Source organism: Notolepis coatsorum (genome assembly GCF_963971535.1).
Source record: "Notolepis coatsorum genome assembly, chromosome: 20".
Classification (NCBI taxonomy): Eukaryota; Metazoa; Chordata; class Actinopteri; order Aulopiformes; family Paralepididae; genus Notolepis; species Notolepis coatsorum.
The window spans coordinates 21,575,070-21,596,819 of record NC_140184.1 but is presented as its reverse complement, the minus strand read 5'-3'; the positions used below and the strand labels follow the sequence as shown (position 1 = coordinate 21,596,819).

At 40.6% G+C, this 21,750-nt stretch overlaps 1 protein-coding gene across 1 annotated transcript in view; it reads left to right on the top strand.

The window, feature by feature from the left end:
- Nucleotides 1-21,750, top strand: part of LOC311246825 (ATP-binding cassette sub-family C member 12-like) — a gene marked incomplete at both ends in the record, with an annotated part of 128,365 nt that overhangs the window by 35,600 nt on the left and 71,015 nt on the right. The window contains 7 exons of the mRNA XM_084337071.1: nucleotides 523-696; nucleotides 2,541-2,688; nucleotides 3,940-4,088; nucleotides 11,091-11,198; nucleotides 13,447-13,662; nucleotides 16,744-16,815; nucleotides 16,968-17,092. Of these exons, the coding sequence (XP_084193197.1) occupies nucleotides 523-696; nucleotides 2,541-2,688; nucleotides 3,940-4,088; nucleotides 11,091-11,198; nucleotides 13,447-13,662; nucleotides 16,744-16,815; nucleotides 16,968-17,092 (992 nt within the window). The remainder of the gene's footprint in view (nucleotides 1-522; nucleotides 697-2,540; nucleotides 2,689-3,939; nucleotides 4,089-11,090; nucleotides 11,199-13,446; nucleotides 13,663-16,743; nucleotides 16,816-16,967; nucleotides 17,093-21,750) is intronic.

Here is a 21,750-nt window from a genome sequence, read left to right as displayed (position 1 = left end):
TATCATTGTCTCTTTGCATATCGTATAACGTTTATACGTGGGGGCAGTAAGATTTCGGCAGGCAGTCCTTTCTCACATTTATCATTGTCTCTTTGCATATCGTATAACGTTTATACGTGGCGGCAGTACGATTTTTCGGCAGGCAGTCCTTTCTCGGCACAACACCGGCAACACGTGTAGCAGGGGAGGAGGGGGAGGGGCAGAGTGAGCATGAGAGAAGTGAGTGAGATCGAGGAGCGGTGTTTGGCTGTTTGCATGATGCACAACCACTATGATGTAACGGGAGTTGTGTACTGAATGTAGAGACAACTTATTTCTGCATACTTTGTTTATGGTGATGGTTATGACCCTCCTCTCTTGTCACCCTCCATAGCAATAGTCTGATATATTGTAATGAATCATGAGCTATCTCATAAAGTACCAACAATAAAACATTTGACAGAGATTAAAAATCACTTCCGCTGTGGAAGGATGTGTCCTTGATCTCTGTCTCTCCACCCCCCCCCCCCCCCCCCCCCCCAGATGATCAATGTCCTGACCATGGACAGCTACAGGATGTTTGAGGCTGTTGTGTTTGGTAACTTCATCCCGTGTGTCCTTGTGTTGCTGCTCCTGTGTATCAGTTACGCCTACTACGTCCTGGGCTACACCGCCATCATAGGAGTACTGGTCTACCTGATCTTCATCCCCATACAGGTCTGTCTGCCTGGCTGGCTTCCACAACAACAATTAAAACAGATAGCTATGTAGACATTGTACATCCTTTTTATGAAAGTCAAACTGCCAGTTTGAGTATATGGTTCAATATAATGTATGAAGAAAGATATTATACAGTGTACTGTGTTTGTCTACATACTTCCACCTGATCCACAAGATGATTTTATGTTAAGGATACCAAAGTGTGTGAATTATTATTTTCAAATTTAAAGTCCCCATGAAACGGCTTGCAGAATGCTTTTTGATTCCACATATTTACGTGTTTCCTATAAAAACAGGAAGCTAGGGAGGGACTTGTCGTGGATATTGATTGGCATTTATAGTAGCCAATAGTGCTGACCCATTAGCTAGCAAGCTAATGTTAGTAACATAGAAACATTAGAAACATTGGGGGACCCTGATGTAAACAAGACAAACGTCTTTCTCTGGTCTGCATCCCCTTAAAGGAAAACTCCAACATTTTGGGAAATTAGCTTATTTAACATCTTCCCTGGAGTTAGACAAGAAGATGCATACCTTTTTTGTCTCTGTGCGTGCATTTAGCTTAGGGAACAGTCGCTCTGTTAGCGTAGCTTAGCTTCATCACTGGAAGTGGGGGAGGGTTTGAGCCTGACGTTCCCTACAGTGCCCTACAGTCACGAAATACACTCCAAATACAACTCCAAAACGTTCCTGTAAACATGTTGTGACCTATGTATTTACCACGTGGAGAAATTAAAAATAATTGAATTCGACAATTATGTTTTCTAAGCAGATATATTCTGAACTATTTTTTGCCGAACGACTCCTCTCTGAGCGCAGTCAGTGATTTCTACGTGAAGCCGTGTTTGTTTACATTCTCATTCATTCAAAGGATCCGAACCGATTGAAGTTTATAGATACCATGACTTAAAATCCTCTTACCTTGACGATTAAAAGCCTCCCCAATTTAGAAAACAGTAATCCAATGGCTGGTATTGATATACTATTTACTACTGCACGCTAACGGAGCTAACCGGACACTCAAGCAGATAACGAGAGCAATGACTTCCTTTCTGGGGGGTTTCAAAATAAAAGAGCGACGTCTATAGCAGCGGAATACGTTTATTTTGTACATTATCTAACGTTAACACGAACCTAAACTAACGTTACAACTAACCTAAAGTTAGTTTAGGTTCGTGTTAACGTTAGATAATGTACAAAATAAACGTATTTGGAGTGTATTTCGTGACTGTAGGGCACTGTAGGGAACATCAGGCTCAAACCCTCCCCCACTTCCAGTGATGAAGCTAAGCTACGCTAACAGAGCGACTGTTCCCTAAGCTAAATGCACGCACAGAGACAAAAAAGGTATGCATCTTCTTGTCTAACTCCAGGGAAGATGTTAAATAAGCTAATTTCCCAAAATGTTGGAGTTTTCCTTTAACAATTGTATGTATTGAGCCATACTGTATTGTACCCATTCTGCAATCTGTTAAATAAAGTTTTCATTCATACATTCATAGTAACGTTAGCTAGCAAGCTAACATTGAACATTTGTTAAATGTAGTTAAAGAGGCTGTAAGTGCTAAAGCAGTTACAATGTGCTGTAAATGTCATTCTAGAATATTTCATTGGACTCAAAATCAGTATACGCCCCTGCGTCCTGGATGACTCATTGTTTTCCAGGGCCTTTAAAAAGTGATGAAGGGGTGGTGGTGTGGTTGAGTCTACACAGACTCAGTCCTCATTCCAAATGATTGAACATGTTATACAGTATCCTGTACTAGGGGTATACTATACCCCTGCTTTACAGTAGCCTACTACAGCTGCTGTATGATCCTGCATGTTGTTTTTGTTGTCAGTTCGCCATGGCCAAGCTGATCAATGTGGTACGGGCGAGAGTTGTGTGCAAAACTGACAGCCGTGTCCGCACCATGAACGAGGTGCTCACCTGTATCAAACTCATCAAGATGTACGCATGGGAAACCTCCTTTGAAAATAAAATTAAAGGTACAAGTCACTTAGCTGTGTTGTTTTTAAATCTGTCTGTTCGTTTTTATGCCTCTGCCCATGGTATAGCCGTGGCCGGAGGCATTATGTTTTCCATGTTTTCCTATTTCATTGGTCTAGGTTAACCATAGAATAGATATAGATAATAGAAATCCTTTATTTATCCCGAGGTAAATTCAGCACTACAGATCGCTCACAGTAAACAGTAAACATTTAGGTAGTCAAAAATAAAAGTCACGATTAACAAGAAAAATAAGAATAAAGAATAAAGTATGGTCCGGGATATACATTCTGGTATGTATATACATTCTAAAATATAAAATATACAGCCAAAAATATACAGAAATATACAGTAAAATGTATATAGCCCCCAGGCCCTACTGTACAAATGGGCTACAAAATACAATAGCAATTCATTATAAACTACAGCATTCAAAAGACAATAGTTAAAACAGCAGAAAATTTGATATCTATCATTATGAAAGCGGTTTACTTAAATAACCACATCCTGCCCTAAAAGATATTCACTAGTTAATAATTGGATTTTCTCAAGTTCACATGATTGATTTTCCTTTAACCAGTTGATGATGTAGTTGAAAAGGCCTTCTGGTCAAATGTTTTGTTTTATCTTTAATCGAATAAATTTATTTTAGAAGTATGTAAAAGTGCATTGTAATTTTCACTATTCACTATTGTCTGTCACTATTAATTTACACTATGTCTTAAAGGGGAACTATTTTACTATTTCTTTCACTATTTAGGCACTTTTACACAATTCCTGTGAGTCTATGGAACACCTCTGTAATTTCTTTTATTTTATTCATTGTTTTGTATTTCTAATCAAGTCCTCAAAAACAGCATTTTTCTACCTCAAGATCTTAATCCGTTTTGAGGCTGGGCTCCAACCACTGTGTGCAGCTCATCATGTGCCTGATGCCACACAGCCACATTATCATGCAGCGGTGTCTCTCTGACATCACAAATCATCACATTTTCAGATGACTCAGTTCAGTGAGGGTGAATATTGTGAGGGGAGAATTGGAAGAATGCGCCAATATGAGAATTAGAGACATAGATCATATTAATATAAGTTCACATAGCTAGGAAACAATGCTAAACACTCAAAAAGGCCATTTATAAGATAGTTCCCCTTTAATAATGAATGCTATTTTACGCGTTTGTTTGGTCCTTCCTTCATGACTTGTTGAAAAGTGCTAACGTTGTAAAATGTTGAAATGGTCCTTCCTCCAGACATCAGGAAGAGTGAGATGGGCTTCCTGGAGAAGGCAGGCTACATCCAGAGTATCAACTCCTCCATCACCACCATCATCCCCACGCTGGCCATCATCCTCACATTTGTAGTGCACACGTTATTGCGCCTGCCACTCAGCACATCATCTGTGAGTAGCACTTGACATGTGGTTTTAATGTCATCTGTATGTTGTTGTAATATGTCCTGTTTAATTATATACTCCATTATTGTAATATTGTTCATGTCACTTAGGGATCCCAGGGGAAATAACTTTAAGGGAAATTCCACCTCAAAACATTAAACTCATTTACCAGATTGAGACATAACGGATTAATTCTCTCTATGTGGCTGGACAAAGCAATCTCTGCTGCAGGTAACATAACCAGAAGAGAAAGCTCTGTGTTTGGTAGGAGTGACAACCTTTGACTGGCCTTGTCTGAGACCTGCCCTTTTTCACCTAAGTGTAGTCCTTTGTAAAGCAGTAAGCAGGAGCTTGTGCAATCGTTAAGAGCCACATCTCTGGCCTGATGTACATGAATAATTATACTACTACTACTACTACTACTACTACTACTACTACTACTACTACTACTACCACCACTACTACTACTACTACTACTACTACTACTACTACTACTACTACTACTACTACTACTACTACTACTACTACTACTACTACTACTACTACTACTACTACTACTACTACTACTACTACTACTACTACTACTACTACTACTACTACTACTACTACTACTACTACCATGGCCGCCTAGTTATAGTTGAAAGTGGGGGTGCAAGATATTCTTTTTATTTATTTATTTTTTTAAATTTTTGGACAGGCAAGGGGTGGTTTGGAGGAGGTCCGCCACGACCCCCTCCATGGCAGATTTCTTTTTTAAATTTAATTAACCTGTACGTGCAATTTCCTGCAATATAGAACCTTCAATCTTGACCAATAAAGCTGCTCTTTTCACTATAAAACTCAGTTTATATTGCAGTATGATAGCCAATTACTATAATAATAATATATTAATATATATATATATACTGTATATACACTGTATATTGATTTTTCGCTCATTTATTTTTATTAAATCAATCTCCTTTCAAATAGGCCAAGAAAGAGAAAAAAGATATATTTCCATTACCTGTAACTCTTGTGTCTCTTTCTCTCCTTCTCTGCCTCATCCCTGAGTCTGCAGTGCACAGTCATGACATCGATCTCCAAAAAAAAAAAAAAAAGTAAAAAGAAAAAGTAAAAAAAAATAAAAATAAAATGGAGGCCCCTCGTCACTAAAGGCCCACGGGCCGCGGCCGTCGTTAATCCGGCCCTGCTCGTCTGCCATATAGATAGTGTTAACGTTTGCAAATGAAGTCAACGTCATCCAGCTCACACCACTAACGTTAGCTAGCGGCTAGCACTAAAGCTAACGCCAACCAGAGAGGGAAACGTTATTATTATTTATTAGAGGAAACCGTATGACCAGATCGCATTTCGGGACCGTGAAACACTTTTATTGTATTGCGTGGTAGAACCGTAGAAGTTCTACCACTAAATAGTAAAGACATGTCTAACATAATCCTTTTATTTGAACAACTTACTGGAAAAGCCTGCCTGCCTGCCACCAATATTATGACACACTCTGTGGGCTTTGATATTTACACTCAGCCTACCTGCAGCCAGACTGCAGCGCTGTGCGCAAAGGTCTAAGCGCTGGAGATGGGAGGCACTGGATCAAACCATAATGGGGCAGGGGGGCGGGGGGTTCGCAATCTTTGGAAACTTAAAAACTTGTTATTAAGTGTCATTGCGTATTATTAATTTGATTTAAATTACGTAGTTATGGTTAGATTTATATATTGGGGGGGGGGGGGGGGGGGGGGGTATATCATATTTTTCATATGATCAAAAAGTGGGGGTGCAAAATCAGAAGTTTGCCCCCCCAAGCTCAATACTGGTGGGGCACTTGCTTCGACTGCCCCATTATGTAGGCGTCTATGACTACTACTACTACTACTACTACTACTACTACTACTACTACTACTACTACTACTACTACTACTACTACTACTACTACTACTACTACTACTACTACTACTACTACTACTACTACTACTATTATTAATAATACAAATAATATGAATATTATTAATAATAAGAATAATAAGAATATGAATATTATTACTAATAATAATAATGTAGCTTGTGCGGTGTCCCTTGGCTTTTGCAATAGCTAACTATCTTGCTGAAAAGACGAGGAGGTGACTGGTGTCTTTGTACCAAAAAGGCCAGGTTTATTCCATGCTTTTAGAAAACAACTGTTAGGACTCTGTAACAGTTAGGCTCAAATGCACAACACGGGAGACAGGATAATGTTCAACCCCGTAGGGCATTTAATAATAAGTTGAAAAAAGGGAAAAGAACAAGTGCAGTGTGTGTGCGTCTTTAGCCTGGTGGGCGGATGACCGTGACCGTGATTTACAAAATGGTAAATAATTAAACAATCTTGCCTAATAAAAACATGTATGCTGTTGATCCTTTTCAACTATGCAAATTAACATAAAAACATGTAAAACATTTAACATAGTTGTTAAGTTATTTAACACTTTCACTGCCCAAGCTTAATTCCTTTTTACCCCCTTGAATGCCCAGCACCACTCTAATGTTAACGTTAATATCGCCTAATCTATGTTTTAAATTATGGTGTGTCTAAACTGCCCGTCGCTTATCAAAGAATCATTTTCCAGTCAACATTGTCGTAGCAGATTGTTTTTTTATCGCTTCATTTCCGTTTTCTAGCATTTTGAAACGCACTCATTTTCATGGAAAAATTAAGACATTCCATGATAATCGCCCTTTACTGGAATATTCTAGAACGTTGTAATTTTTCGGCCTATTTATGAATCATTTTCAAATAAACGCTAGATTATCGATAGTATATGTGTACGCATGCGCGCTCTGGCCGCAAGCTGAAAATCGATTTTCCTATTTCCTGACCGCTCGCACAGTCAATCAGCCATATCACATAATCACATAAAAGCTTATATCTCCGTGAAAACTAGTCTGATTATCCTAAGACATGGTAACATAGATTCCTTACCTGAGATCAGATGGTATCCAAATGGATTATTCCAATTCCTGATCGCCGGCTGTGTGAGTGAGAAGTAAAATGTGGAGTCAGGGATTTTTTTTCTCATTCATTTTCATTGAGTTCAATCAAAAAGGGTGAATTACCATCTGGGAGATGATAGGGGGCGCTTTTTTCACATCTGAGCGCCTGGAGTGGCTGAATTTCCAACTGTAGACTCGGTTGATGAAATATGAATTCAGATCACCAATAAAAAAAAAAAAAGAGAGAAAAAATGAATATTTTCGTGATGGGCCTTCAACCAGGGGGGGGGGGGGGGGGGGGGGGCAATCAAAGTGTTAAAGGTCCCATGCATTATAAATGGCCTTTTCCAGTGTTTAGCATTGTTTCCTAGCAATAGGGGATTATATCAATGTGGTCTGTGTCGTTAATTATCATATTGACTCATCAGTCTAGTCTCGAGTTCACGAGATCTTCCCTCACTCAACTAAGCCGTTCTGATTTTACAGTATTGCTGACGTGAAGGTACTGATTTGCAGTAATGCCCCCTCTAAGGTTGTAGCGCATAGTGTAACCCGACACTTCCTCAAACGGGTTTTGACAGAGAGGCAGAGAACAAGCGAGCGAGAGAGAGGGAGAGAGAGAGAGAGGGACCAGCGGGACCGCGTGCAGGAGTGTGTGTAAAAATTTGTGTGCGCCGTCTCTCTCCCTCGTCTGAGCATTTACACACAAACTTGACTGCGTGTGTTTGAGTACTTGATTAGAAATATAAAACAATGATTTTTTATAAATTTTTTTAACCTTACAGATGTGTTCCATAGACTCACAGGAATTGTGTAAAGTTGCCCAAATAGTGTAAGGCAGGGATCGGCAATAGGAGTCCCGCGGGCCGACATTGGCCCGCCAGCAATAATTTCTGGCCCGTCAGATTATTTTGAGAATATGATATTTATTTTACGCGCGGGAAATATTCACTCGGGACGCCAGGGTGTCTTTTATTGTGAAGCTGTATCTATCTACCGGTAGTCATCAAAAGCATGTTTGTCACTATAGCCAATTGAAATGCTAGAAATGGTCACGTGGACTGGGAGAACCAATGGAATAGTCCCACCGGGCCGCGTGTATATTTCCCTAACGCACTTTCACTTCCGCGTTCGAGATGGAGCGAGTAACAAAATGTGTTAAAAAAAACAAAACAAACATCTTTGGATAGCTTCTTTGCAACGGGGAAATATAACGCTTCTTTTAATAAACAGGAGCCATACTTAAAATACGGGTTTATCGCAACAGGTCGGTGATTCTTGCGTGCCGAGCCGACAACAACAAAAACAACAACAACAACAACAACAACAACAACAACAACAACAACGAAGAAATGATGACAACTGTGTTCAAGTTGGCAGATAAAGTAGCTGCATTCAACGCCAATCTGGAATTGGAGGGCGGCGAGTGGATATGTGACATGTTTCAAACATTAGCAGGGATTTTGGACGACTTAACAACAAACAAGGTATGGTGAGTCGTGTTTTCATGCATTCTGATCTGTTCATCACTCGCTGCGGTGATCTGCAACAGCTGATCTGCTGTTCATGAATGAATGAATGAATGAATGAATGAAAACTTTATTTAACAGATTGCAGAATGGGTACAATACAGTACGGCGCAATACACACAATTGTTAAGGGGATGGGTAATTGGGTAAGTATAGGATACTTTGTATTATGTTTCAGGCATTCTATTGTCTTAATAACTGTAATTCATTGCAATACTTGTCTACATTTTAGGTAAGTATACACTTCCATCCATTTAAGGTTTTCGTTACATTAATCTCTCTGCCTGTCTCTGTCTGTCTCTGTCTACACTGTCCAGATAGATTCCTCAATGTTGCTATATCTAATTGAACCAACCTTTTGTTTAGTGCTTGAGGCTCTTCAATCAGGCACAGTACCTCACTGTCAACATACCAGTATCTTATCTTATCTTATAGCTTTTGCCTTCTGGAGATGAATGGGTCTCATTCACCAACATTGCCAAAAGATGTATCTTAGGGCAACCATCTTGGAACCGCCTAAGACAAACTCGCAGACAATTACACCCGGATTCACCAACGCGTGTAGAGCCTGTCTTAAGTGGCCAAAGCGATCCCAGCTGGGATACCCACAATGAGGAATGTCACTCATTGACAAACATGAACTTGCGTTCCCGTTTAGTTCATTTGCATACAGACACACCTCCGGCAGCTCCTTATAAAGCCAGCCAACAGAGCCGTGTGCAAATGAAATCGCTAAAATTATGACATCAAGAGTTATACACACCTGTCTAGCTCATTATAATGCAACTGACTATGATGGGCCGTGTGGAAATAGTGGCCGATATAGGTAGCGGAAGCGCTTTGCGACTGATCAAAATGAGATTAGATTAATGTTAGGGATGCACCGAATGGGAAATTCTTGGCCGAAATCGATACCGAAAATAGGAAACAGTTGGCCATAAACCGAATGCCGAAAGGCCGAAAAATGATTAATATAAATATATATATAATGTATTTCTTATTTTTTTTTAGCTACCTGATTATGGCAAAACTTAACTTAAATAATATTAATAATCACTATTATGGGCCCATAAAACATTTATTCAGCACTTTTGAATGCATACATTAATTCCAGACTGACTGCTGAAAGATTGTACAATTTAAACATTTTCTCTTTGCATACAACAAAATGTGCATTAAAGTCAAGTGCATTTTCTTTTCTCTGTACGATAACTACAACAAAGTACATTCAGAACAAAGCCAAGGTGCTTTAAAACTGCATAAAGATCTGCATAAAGACACACACACACGAGAGGGATAATAGCTGAATGAATGAATGAATGAAAACTTTATTTAACAGATTGCAGAATGGGTACAACAGTACGGCTCAATACATACAATTGTTAAGGGGATGCAGACCTGAGAAAGACGTTTGTCTTGTTTCCATCAGGGTCCCCCATTTTCAATTCATATAGACATATATGACATACATGACATACAGATAGTCAGTACTGCTACATCTATACATTTATGACATACCAGATTTGCAAAAACAGTACTTTTTGTGATACAGAAGGAGTCAAGAAAAGGGAGTATATACATTTGACGTAGAAACTGTACATTGGAGGAGGTTGGGTGGGGGGGGTTGGGTACATTGGGATATTGACAACCATACTGGGTAATTTACATTGGAGGTGGTTGGGGGGGGGGGGGGGGGGGCACACTGTATAAACAAGTAACACTGTACATTGAGGGGGGGGGGAGGAGACACTGTACAAACAAACACAATTGTAGCTTATAGCAGACTTAATGATGTTACTGTAGTGGCTACTGTCATAATTCATGGAATTATGGAAGGACTGTTGTATTTACTACATCTCCCGTGACTCTTAGCGGGGGATGACGTAGGTTACGAGAGACGAGTGAAAGAGGACCGGAAGCGTTGTTAGCTAGCTTAACGCTAACGTTAGTTTAAAAGGTTTTAACCGCGACGGGCATATAGTAATGGCGAGGATATAAAGCATGTTAAAGACGCATTTATTGGATGCGTTGCTCACAGAGTTTACATAGGAACAGCGCGACGCCCAAGAGGAGTTAGTTATCGCAGGCTGTAGAACGCAGGAAGAGCTGCCAAGCTGCTCACGTTATACGTTGCGCAAAGTCTGTAGCCGCGTTTTGATTACGTCATCACAACAACACTTTAGGTTATGAATGTTACGTAACCCTGTTCTTTGACATTCTGTGATATATTTTCGGTGCTAAAACCCTTTCGGCCGAAAGCCGATAATGCATTTTTAACCATTTTCGGCCGATAATTTTCAGCGGCCGAATATTCGGTGCATCCCTAATTAATGTATTGTCATCACACAGCTCGTGGTACACGCACACACACGTAATGAATGAACGCAGTAGGCTTATATTATTCTAATGACTTGCTATTTATTTGCTGTATCCTTGAATGTTATGTTTTACGTACATGTATGAATGGTGTCAGGCAGTATTGAGTCCTTCTTTATTTTGTCCTTTCCAGGCCTTCACCATCATTGCCATCTTCAACTCCATGAGGTTCTCTCTGAGTCTCCTGCCCTTCGCTGTCAAAGCCTTGGCGGAGGCTCAAGTATCTCTGAGTCGACTCAAGGCAAGTAACCTCTCCTTGTAATGCTCTTCAACTGACTGAAATAGCTGTGAATGAAAGACATTGAGATACAAAGCATGCAAAACATAGACCGTTCTTCATGATGTGTCTTGCACCACCACAGAGCTAGCACCAAACATAGCACAATATTATATAATATATATATTAGAATGGTTCTACCTGGACAAAAGAAAAACAGTAGTATCTTATCCATTTGTATGCCCCATGGTCTGCCTTTTGCCTCCAGCATGGCTTGGTAAACAGTACGCGTCACTGCATGAGGCCAGAGAGAGGGAGCTAATTATACTTTTGAAATGTTGCAAAAAAGAAATGTATGCAAATTAGGTGCATTTCCTTCCATGAGGTGATTAAACAATCTACCTGAACACGGAACAGAGCAACAACCTTTATTTGCTACATTATTTATTCCACAAATGCGTTTACATCACCTATTTAGTCCATGAACTCAAAATTTGTGAGTGCAATAACCTTTTGTGATATTAGGGTAGTTTTATATTTTTTTTGCGCTTTCCATCCAGCTTTTCTAATATAATACTTCATAATGTATTTCATGCACTTAAAAATAGTAGCCTTTATTGAAACACAGCTAGAGAGAGCGATAGAGGGAGAGCAAGAGACTGTTTACCCAGCCATGCTGGGGGCATGATTGGCCTGTACATATTTTCCCAACCCACAGCCTGCTTATCAATCAAGTTCTGATTGAAATGACACCATTGTGCCGTGTTTCCTCCATTACTTCACATCAGAATATTGTAGAATGTTGATATTTCCCATTGCTCAGCATTGGGTCAATCTGGAATATTACATACAAACATGGGGGCATGGCAACAGTGCTAGCGCATTATCTGGGCTGCAGAAAATGTCAATAATCTTTTTTACAATTTTACAAATTGGTTGGTGTGTGACTGATTGCATGCTGTGAGTTTGAATAAATACGAGCAAACTCATAAGTACATGTACAAATGTACCACGTTTACTGCGGTCCAGAATCTGCACTAGCAAACTGGGATGTTGTTGCAGCTAATGGGAGACATGGCTTTGCCTAAAAAGCCTTTGATCTATAAAACTGTCTTTCGGAAGCAGTAGCAGGCTCAATTCTAAAGCTAGAGCAAAGATGGAGACATCACCTGAAACTTGTTCTTGAGGAATCTGTAGTTCGCCATCCTATGCTATGGGAAAGGGACCAAATCTTCCTCCAAACTTTAACTTATTTGACGGAAATAAAATCTCCTGACCTCTCACCTCTCTCACAACCAGATATCTGGATGAAATTGGGCTCATTGGAACCACAAGTCTCACCGTTACAAATATGTTTATTTATGCTCATAGTTTTACGGTCTAAGCCATCAAAAAAAGTGCTCGCCAAAATGTCCAATTCTTGCAGAAATCTCTACATGTCAATATTGTTGATACCAGATGTTACGCCCCCCTGTTGAAGGGCGCAACATAAGGCAACAGACATGGTGGGTGAGGGTGCAGCGACACAAAACCAAGAAACAGATTATAAAATAATAATGTTTATTTACATAAAAAGGCAACACAGGGATCAAGGAGGACTATCAGTGGCACCAAATGAAATACAAAAATAAATGATAACCCACCCCCCTTGACAGGTGCTAGGCACCCATAAATACAGTGGGTGGTGCTCACTCTAAACTATAGGGTTGTAACAGGTAAACCTACGTGATGCTAGATGTAGACCTCAGGGTATCTTCCTGTCCTCACTTGTCCCTTTGTGCAAAAGCAAATGTAAATACAGAAATATAAACACAGTGGGCTTGGTGAAATGAAAGACAAACAATGGTTAGGTTTGAACAAGAATTAGTAAATGGATAACAAAAAACAAGCTTCACCAATATAATACAGAACAAAATACCAGAGCTCTGCCAGCTCTACAAACAACATACCCAAAATAAAGAAACAGAACTGAACACAAAGGGGACCATATAAAGGGTGTGGGAATGCTTGATTGCTGATTGGGAATAGGTGGTGATGATGAGGGCTGAAACCATGGGTACATTTGAGGAAAGGATAAGTAGAAACAGAAAAGGGAGACAAAAACACAAAACAGAACCAAACAAGATATGCCTACATACACAGCATCATAAACCCCCATACATAAACCCCATACATAAACCGCATATGTAACACCAGATTACAACACATGTACACACGTATAACAAGGCCAAGGATGGAAGATAAGCTGTGTGTGTTTGTTTGTTGTGAACAGAAGCTAATGCTCATCCAGAACCCGGAGTCCTATCTGAAACGGGAAACTGGCACAGGATCAGCCATAGTGATGAACAACGCTACTCTGTCCTGGATCAAGCCAGAGAGCCAACCAGGCAGCTCTCCCAGCATAGTCAACGGATTAAAGCCCATGCCTCAGAATGGAAATGTAGAAGTCAAGCCAACCCTGAGAAATATCTCCTTCACCTTACTGAAGGTTGGTGATGGTGTCTTAACTCATTCAGCGCCAGCTATTAGACAGAGCCCGTCATAGCAAGGCCACGCTTTAAAAGATAGGAGTGCGTCACCTTGTTTGTAGAGCTATAACAATATATTCTATATTATAGCTATGGATACAATACTATGGCCCATTTGACATCAAACGATTGATATCGTTCAATATGTGAAAAATAATAAATGTTTCCATCCATACGTTCCCGTGGTATACAGTGGTGAATATAAGCATGGTTTTAGAGCGGTCTGGGGTAATTCCCGAAATGCTGAGTTATAGCCTTATACGTAAATTCTAGTGCTGTCAGGCGATTACAAAAATGTATCGAATTAATTACAGGATTTGTAATTAATTATCTAATTAATCACATTTTAATCGCATAACCATTTTAGGCCTGATATTCTATATTATATAATCATATTTCAAATTGCATGTGTCCGGATGGCAGAATTCAGTACTGTATCATCTTCCATTTATTCATTTGCTTAGATTTTTCAGGTCTGGTCAATTTTAGCACAGTCAAAGATAAAAAATTTTTTAATTGATATTCTCATTTGGTTCATTACAATTTACTCAAGCCTAGTAACAGACACAGTATTTCTGACACTGGAAATACATTCGCTGAGATCCATAGATGTCCCTAGAATCAGATACCAAGAACATGCAAATAGACCATATTAAAAAAAAGTCTGTAAATGTGTATTCTACGTTCTTATGGAATGAATGAGATAAAAAATATTTAAATAAAAAATAAAAAAATAAAAATAAAAAGATACATTTTGAGTTAATTTTCATAACGCGATAATTTGCTGTGTAATTAATTAATCTAATTAATGAACTGACAGCCCTAGTAAATTCTACTACAAATGTTGCCGTTTCTTGCCTGTACAGGCTACTATTCCCAAATCACATCTATGTCGTAGGTATTATGTTTCATCATGCATGCATGAAAGGGAGGGGGTCGTTTCTGATTATTTGATTGTCAGTAACGGCATTCGTATTGAATACTAAAAACGCTTAATCAGCCCCGATCGGTATAAAAGCATTGCACGATCAAGCTAAATTACCTGTGATCGCGAGTATTCCAAAAATAATATTCCAATTGTTTGATCGCCATCTGGTACATCCGATGTCCATTTGGTCCACGGCATAACCCACCACAACATATGCATCGGGGATATTTGACACGCTTCAATGGAACCGGGAGAACCTGAGAGCCCGACAAGGATAAGTGAGACCGGAGACATTTGGCCATTACACAGGCCAAGATACAAGGTTACAAAGGGTGCTCGATACCGCCGTCTAGCTGGATGCGGCCGGTATTGCACTTTGGCGATCTCAGACTCATTCCCTATGGTAACACCAAGGTCCCTGGATGAATAATGAATGAAAATATCAAATAAAGGAATAAACGACCAAAACCAGAGAAATCTCGGGTCTGGCGCCCAACCGCTGGCAAGTTAACCCGAATTATCTCGGGTTTGGCCTCCATTGAGTTAAGGGGAAATATCTCCTTCACCTTACTGAAGGTTGGTGTTGGTGTCTTAAGCCTGGAGGCTTGAAGCCTTTTTACAACACATCCGCGTTTCCGGGTTCCCGTTTTGCGCTCTGATTGGTCAGGTCATGTGACATGAGCGCCAATCGTGGGACGGCAAGTTTCTACACTGGTTAAGCTTAGGCACTCTTCGTAGTTGGTTAAGGTTAGAGTTTGTCTTAGAGCGTGACGGCAAGTTCTTTCGCCGGTTAAGTTTAGGCACTCTTTCGAAGTTGGTTAAGGTTAGAGTTTGTCTTAGAGCATGGCGATAGAACGCCAGGTAGTTTTCAGGCTGTTCGACCCGGAAATGGGCAAACACCCTATTGGGCGCACATGTCACATGACCTGGCCATTCAGAGCGCCGGAAACGCGGATGCGTTGTAAAAAGGCTACACGCAGCCCGGAGCCCTATTTTCAAAAAATCCGCCTAAAATACATACCTAAGTAAATGGAATATTGCTCCACTTCTACAAGGTCCATTTGCATATTCTTGGTATCTAGGGGCATATATGGACCTCAGTGAATGTATTCCCAGTGTCAGATATATTGTGTCTATTAGGCTTGCTTAAATTGTGATGAAACAATGGAGAATATGCATTATGATTTTTCTTTGCATCTTTGACAGTGAATAACACCATGCAAAAAAATTACCAGATATGAAAGACTACCACTGATCTCGTTCAGTACCTTCTTGAGATCATGTGTACACAAAATCTAAGGAAATGAATAAAGGGAAGATGATTAAACAGAAGGTTTTGTAGATACAGTACTGAATTCTCCCATCCGGACCAATGCTATTTGAAATATTATTATAGAATATAGAATAGCAGGCTTATAAATGACCTTATTATAGCCAATTCGCACATTTATGGATTGTGCCAAATCTTATATTTCAAATGTTCAATTTGGATTTAGTATCACCAGGCGTGCATAAGAACAGATAATGAAATCTACTGTATGTACCAGGGTGCCACCATTTTTAAACAAAAAATAGGGAAGAGAAACTAACTGTGCATCAATATATGCCAATAACGTTACGTTTTGTGGTTTATTATCCCGAGTAATAAGATATATTAAGAAAATGCATACAGAAGTAATTTGCTTGAAACCCCATAGAGGCCTTTGGGAAGTGTCGTTCGGAAAAATTCCAACGCTCATCGAAAGGTCGTCGTCGGTTGTGTGATAGTAAAGGGTAACCTTCTGTCGTGTGGCAGTGAAAGGGTTAACCAGCTGTTGTGTGGCAGTGAAAGGGTTAAGAGGTTAATATAGATGCAAAAACTGTCTTTTAACCATTTCAGGCGTCCAATGATGACACAAGAGTGCATTGTCCTTGACCATGAGAGCTCCTAATTCAAAATAACAGGAAAGGAATATCTTTGGAATTTTTAAGGAAATTGCCATCTTTGACCAGATAACAACCGGAACCTGAAATTCATTTTCAGTGGAATTTCCTCTGAGGGATCAGTGACTGGTAAAGTTGTGTTTAACAGGTTGGCAGCAGACAATACATTTACGTTTGTTCATCCCTGTAGGGCAACCTTCTTGGAATTTGTGGCAGTGTCGGTTCTGGGAAGTCTTCTCTGATTTCAAGTATATTAGAACAGGTTGGTTACCAACTAATTACTCCAGTTTTTCAATCATAATATTGTTATTATCTCTAAAGCTGAAGTCATCAAAAAGATGCTATAGGCTTCATTGATCGTACTGTAGTAGCAATAATGGTTTTTGACGGTCACAAAATGGTTCTCTATTCTAGATGCACCTTCAGCAAGGCTCCATCACAGCCGATGGAACGTTTGCTTACGTTTCACAGCAGGCCTGGATATTCCATGGAAGTGTCAAAGACAACATTCTGATGGGGGAACCGTTTGACCAAACCAGGTAATCCAATCCAACTTTATTTATATAGCATGTTTAAAAACAACAACGTTGACCAAAGTGCTTCACAATCAATCAATAGTTCAATACAGTAACAAAACAAAAACACATAGACTAATCACAATACAATGCACACAGAACCACACACATATTACGGCAGCAACCTGTAAATTTTCCTAAATGCTAGGGAGAACAGATGTGTTTTTAGATGGGATTTAAACATTGGGAGCGTTGAGGCCAGCCTAATGTGGGGACTCGAGTCGGGAGGCAACTCATTCCAGACTTTGGGGGCTATAACCACAAACGCACGGTCCCCCCTGTTCTTTAGCCTGGATTTGGGGACAACAAGGAGGGACTGGTGGTCAGCAGACCTCACAGACCGTAATGGGGTGTAGGGGTGCAGGATCTCGGTGAGGTAGGGTAGGTAATGAATGTTTTTAAAAACCATTGATTGAAATCTCAAACCCGCCCTTGTTTCTTGATCCTCCAAAACTCTGATTAGAATAGCATTATGTGAGACAGAATCATGTATCTACTTCATCTTTCCTGTACTCTTTTTAATTGGTCCGACTTATCTGGTTGTTTTAACTGACTCACCTGTTCAAATAGCTTCCCCATAATAATAATAATAATAATAATAATAATAATAATAATAATAATAATAATAATAATAATAATGATGATGATGATGATGATGATGATGATGATGATGATGATGATGATGATGATGATGATGATGATGATGATGATGATGATAATAATAATATACATAGAAGAACAATTTTATAGCACAAATTAAGGTCAAACAAACTCCAGTACAGCAGCCAGTGGTGTTTTTGTCACGTTGGAAAATGTATTGGCCCTTTTCAATTGAACAGCTATATGAATTTTAATTAATTCTATGGTTTTTCACGAGTCTGTACACCAGAAAACAACCAAAATCAACCAAATTTCTCTCTATGTCAATGCACTGAATAAGGATGAACTGGCTTGTCAGCTATAGATAATTTAACCATGGCAATCATTGAGCCTTCAGATGGCCAATGATAAGCTGTAGTGGAGTAAGGCCTGTCACTACTGTAGTGGTGGTCAGCCCAATATAATCAAATATTAAAATGTTATAATTGTGCTTTGGGCGCCAGACAGGCTAAACATGTCAACAAATCAAATAAGCTAAATAAAGCTTACTGTCCAATACCGGTTAACTCTAGTAACCTCCACTACAAAAAGATTAGCTTGTGATAAGGGTTTAAATAAGAGGCAGGCAAACAGTATTTGGTGAAATGATATATGCTGTATTCAATAAATAACACACAAAAACAAGTGCAAACCAGATACATAAAACACAAGTGCAAAATGGCATGGGGGGGGGGGGGGGGTAGCAGGCTGGGGTAGGCTAAAGTGGTGGCTGAGGAGAGCTTGGAGATTTGTAGGGGGAAGCTGGGAGAACAGGGATTTAAAACAAGGTGGTCAAGTCCGGGATAGTTGGGGGTTTGAAGAGACAGTTCATGGAAGGAGTTAACTTGCCAGCACTGGTGTCCTCTCCTTACAGGTGATACTCTCTTTGATCGGTCATGTTGTGTGCCACAGGATACTGTCACCGTTTCCTCCAAATCGACTTGTTCTTTGCCTTCTTAACTCGCGTTTTCGTCTCCGTATTTCCCTTGCTCTCACTTCACCCCTCTCTCCTGCTCTGCATCCTTGCTCTGCTTCCTTGCTCTGCTCCACTTACTCTGCTACCCTACCGATTAATTCAAAGGTATTTATCAAATATTGTATCTGCCAGTAGTTTCACAACGAGGTTGGCACCAAGCCACCAATCCAATAACAGTTATCATAGTGAGGCCGGTGTCTGCAAATTAGCCATGTGCTTTCAATTGGGAATATAACGTTATTCTTGTTTACCCAAGTTGTGTGCTACTAGGTTAGCTTAAAAGTACACATGTCAAACTAAGTTACTGCCTCTCCAAACACAATTTGTCAAACAGAATAGTTATTTTTTGTATTTAATTTTTCTATTATTTTTTAAACAAACATATAAACAAACATGACAACACACGATAAGATATACAAGCATTATTAACAGTGCACATCCAATGAAATCACCATATAGTTAAATGTCTTATACAGGATATACCCCCAATACCTGCTATCTAATACCCTACACATATGCTCTAGCTCGTACCCCCCCCCTCCCGGACCCCCCATTGGATAATCCATCCATTATCCCTCGCTCCTAACCAGACACTACCATTATATGCTAGCTTTTATTTTCTCCACCACTTCTAACCACATTGTCATTTTGGATTCATTGAGACCCAAAATTCTTGCTGTAGATATTTCTTGATAAATCACATCGAGATATGTAATAATCCAGACCTTTCGGCAAATTTTTTCCGGTTGGAACCATCGTGATGCTACTACGATAATGGTATGCCATCTGTAGAGCACCTTGCTAGCTCTCACTAACAGTATTGCAAATTCAATACCCCCTTGCAGTGCTCTGTACACGCAGGTGTGACAACTTTCTTGCGTCAAGATGTTTTTCGGTGGACCCGGAGGGCCGGGGCCTACAATAGAGTGAATGTCCCAAATTGACTGACTGGCGGACTCCCCATGCGTGAGTGTCGTGTCTGGGCCCGGTTTAACTAGGCTTGCCTATACTCTTGTTTGTTGTTTGGAGAAAACGTCTTAAAACTAGCACCCTTGTCCTGAAAAAGATTCTGACGATGACTGATTTTCAGGTCAAGTTCAAGTTCAAGTTCAAGTTCTTTAATAGTTGTCATACAGAAGTACAGAATACTTTCATACAAAATGCTTCTTACTGTTACGCTCCAGAGACTGTGCTAGACAAGATAGTATCAAATAACATAATAACATAATATAGCATGAATTTAGAAGAAGAAAATGAGGTCACAGTGTTCGGTATAGACATATGTACAATGTTCTGAGTTACCATATAATATACAATACACAATACTATGCAGTGTACTAGTGTACAGTACTATCTAGTGCAAAGCAGAAATGGGATGAGGTACAATTTTAGGTACAATTTACAGTAAGGTGTACGAGTTGTAGTGCAATCCTTCATCCATAAATATAAAGTGTGGGGAGTGGGTGCTACAGTGTGTTTGTTTAAAGTGGGTGTGTGCTATAAAGTGTGTGGAGTGGGTGCTACAGTGTGTTTGTTTAAAGTGGGTGTGTGCGTGTGGATGTGTGTGCTATGTGCGTTTGGTGGTTGTTGTTGTGTAGTGTTCATTCATTGTTCGTTTAGCAGCCTGATGGCCTGGGGATAGAAGCTACTTCTGAGTCTTTCTGTGCTCGCCTTGAGACTCCTGTATCGCTTGCCTGACCGCAGCAGTTCGAAGAGGCAGTTGTTCGGGTGACTGGAGTCTTTAATGATTCTCTTAGCCTTGCCCTTGCAACGCTTGTAGTAAATGTTCTGGAGGGTGGGGAGCCCCCCTCCAATTGTGCGTTCGGCTGAACGTGTCACTCTTTGTAGTCTGCTTTGGTCTTTTGCAGTGCTATTCCCAAACCAGGAGGTGATGTTGCCGGTCAAGATGCTCTCTATTGTACATGAGTAGAAGTTCTTAAGGATCTTCTGGCTGACTTGGAACTTCCTTAGGCGCCTGAGGAAGTAGAGGCGTTGTCGTGCCTTCTTCACCACACTGTTAATGTGTGTGGTCCATGTCAAGTCCTCGGATATGTAGGCTCCGAGGTACTTGAAGCTGTTGACTCTCTCAACCGGTGCCCCGTCGATGCTGAGGGGGCTGTAGTCCTTGACCCCCGACCTCCTGAAGTCCACAATCATCTCCTTTGTTTTGCTGACGTTCAGGGAGAGGCTGTTTTCCTGGCACCATCCCGCCAGGACCTTGACCTCTTCCAGGTAGGCCCTCTCGTCGTTGGCAGAGATCAGGCCCACCACCACTGTGTCGTCAGCAAATTTGACGATTGTATTGCTACTCCGCTGAGCCACACAGTCGTGTGTGTACAGGGAGTAGAGGAGGGGACTCAGAACACAGCCCTGGGGGGCCCCTATGTTGAGGGTGATGGATGAGGAGGTGCAGTTGCCTGCTCTCACCACCTGGGGTCTGCCAGTCAGGAAGTCCAAGACCCACTGGCAGAGGTCATAGCCCAAGCCCAGGTCCCTGAGCTTGGCTATGAGTATGGAGGGGACTATGGTATTGAATGCCGAGCTGTAGTCGATGAATAGCATTCTCACATAGTTCCCCTGCCTCTTGTCCAGGTGTGATGCTGCTGTGTGCAGCACATGGGATATGGCGTCCTCCGTGGACCTGTTGGGGCGGTATGCAAATTGCAGGGGGTCTATGTTGATGGGGAGGGAGGAGCAGATGTAGCCCTTTACTAGCTTCTCAAAGCACTTCATGGCTATGGAGGTGAGAGCTACAGGGCGGTAGTCGTTGAGGCAAGCAGGCTTGGATTTTTTGGGTACAGGGATAATAGTGGACTTCTTCAGGCAGGTGGGGATGACAGCCTGTTCTAAGGACAGGTTAAATATGTCAGTGAATACTGGGGCCAGTTGGTCGGCACAGACTTTTAGGACGCGGCCGGGGATGCCGTCCGGACCTGCTGCCTTCCTGATATTCACTTTTTTAAAGGTCCGCCTCACCTCATGCTCTGTTACCCTGAACACTGCGCCT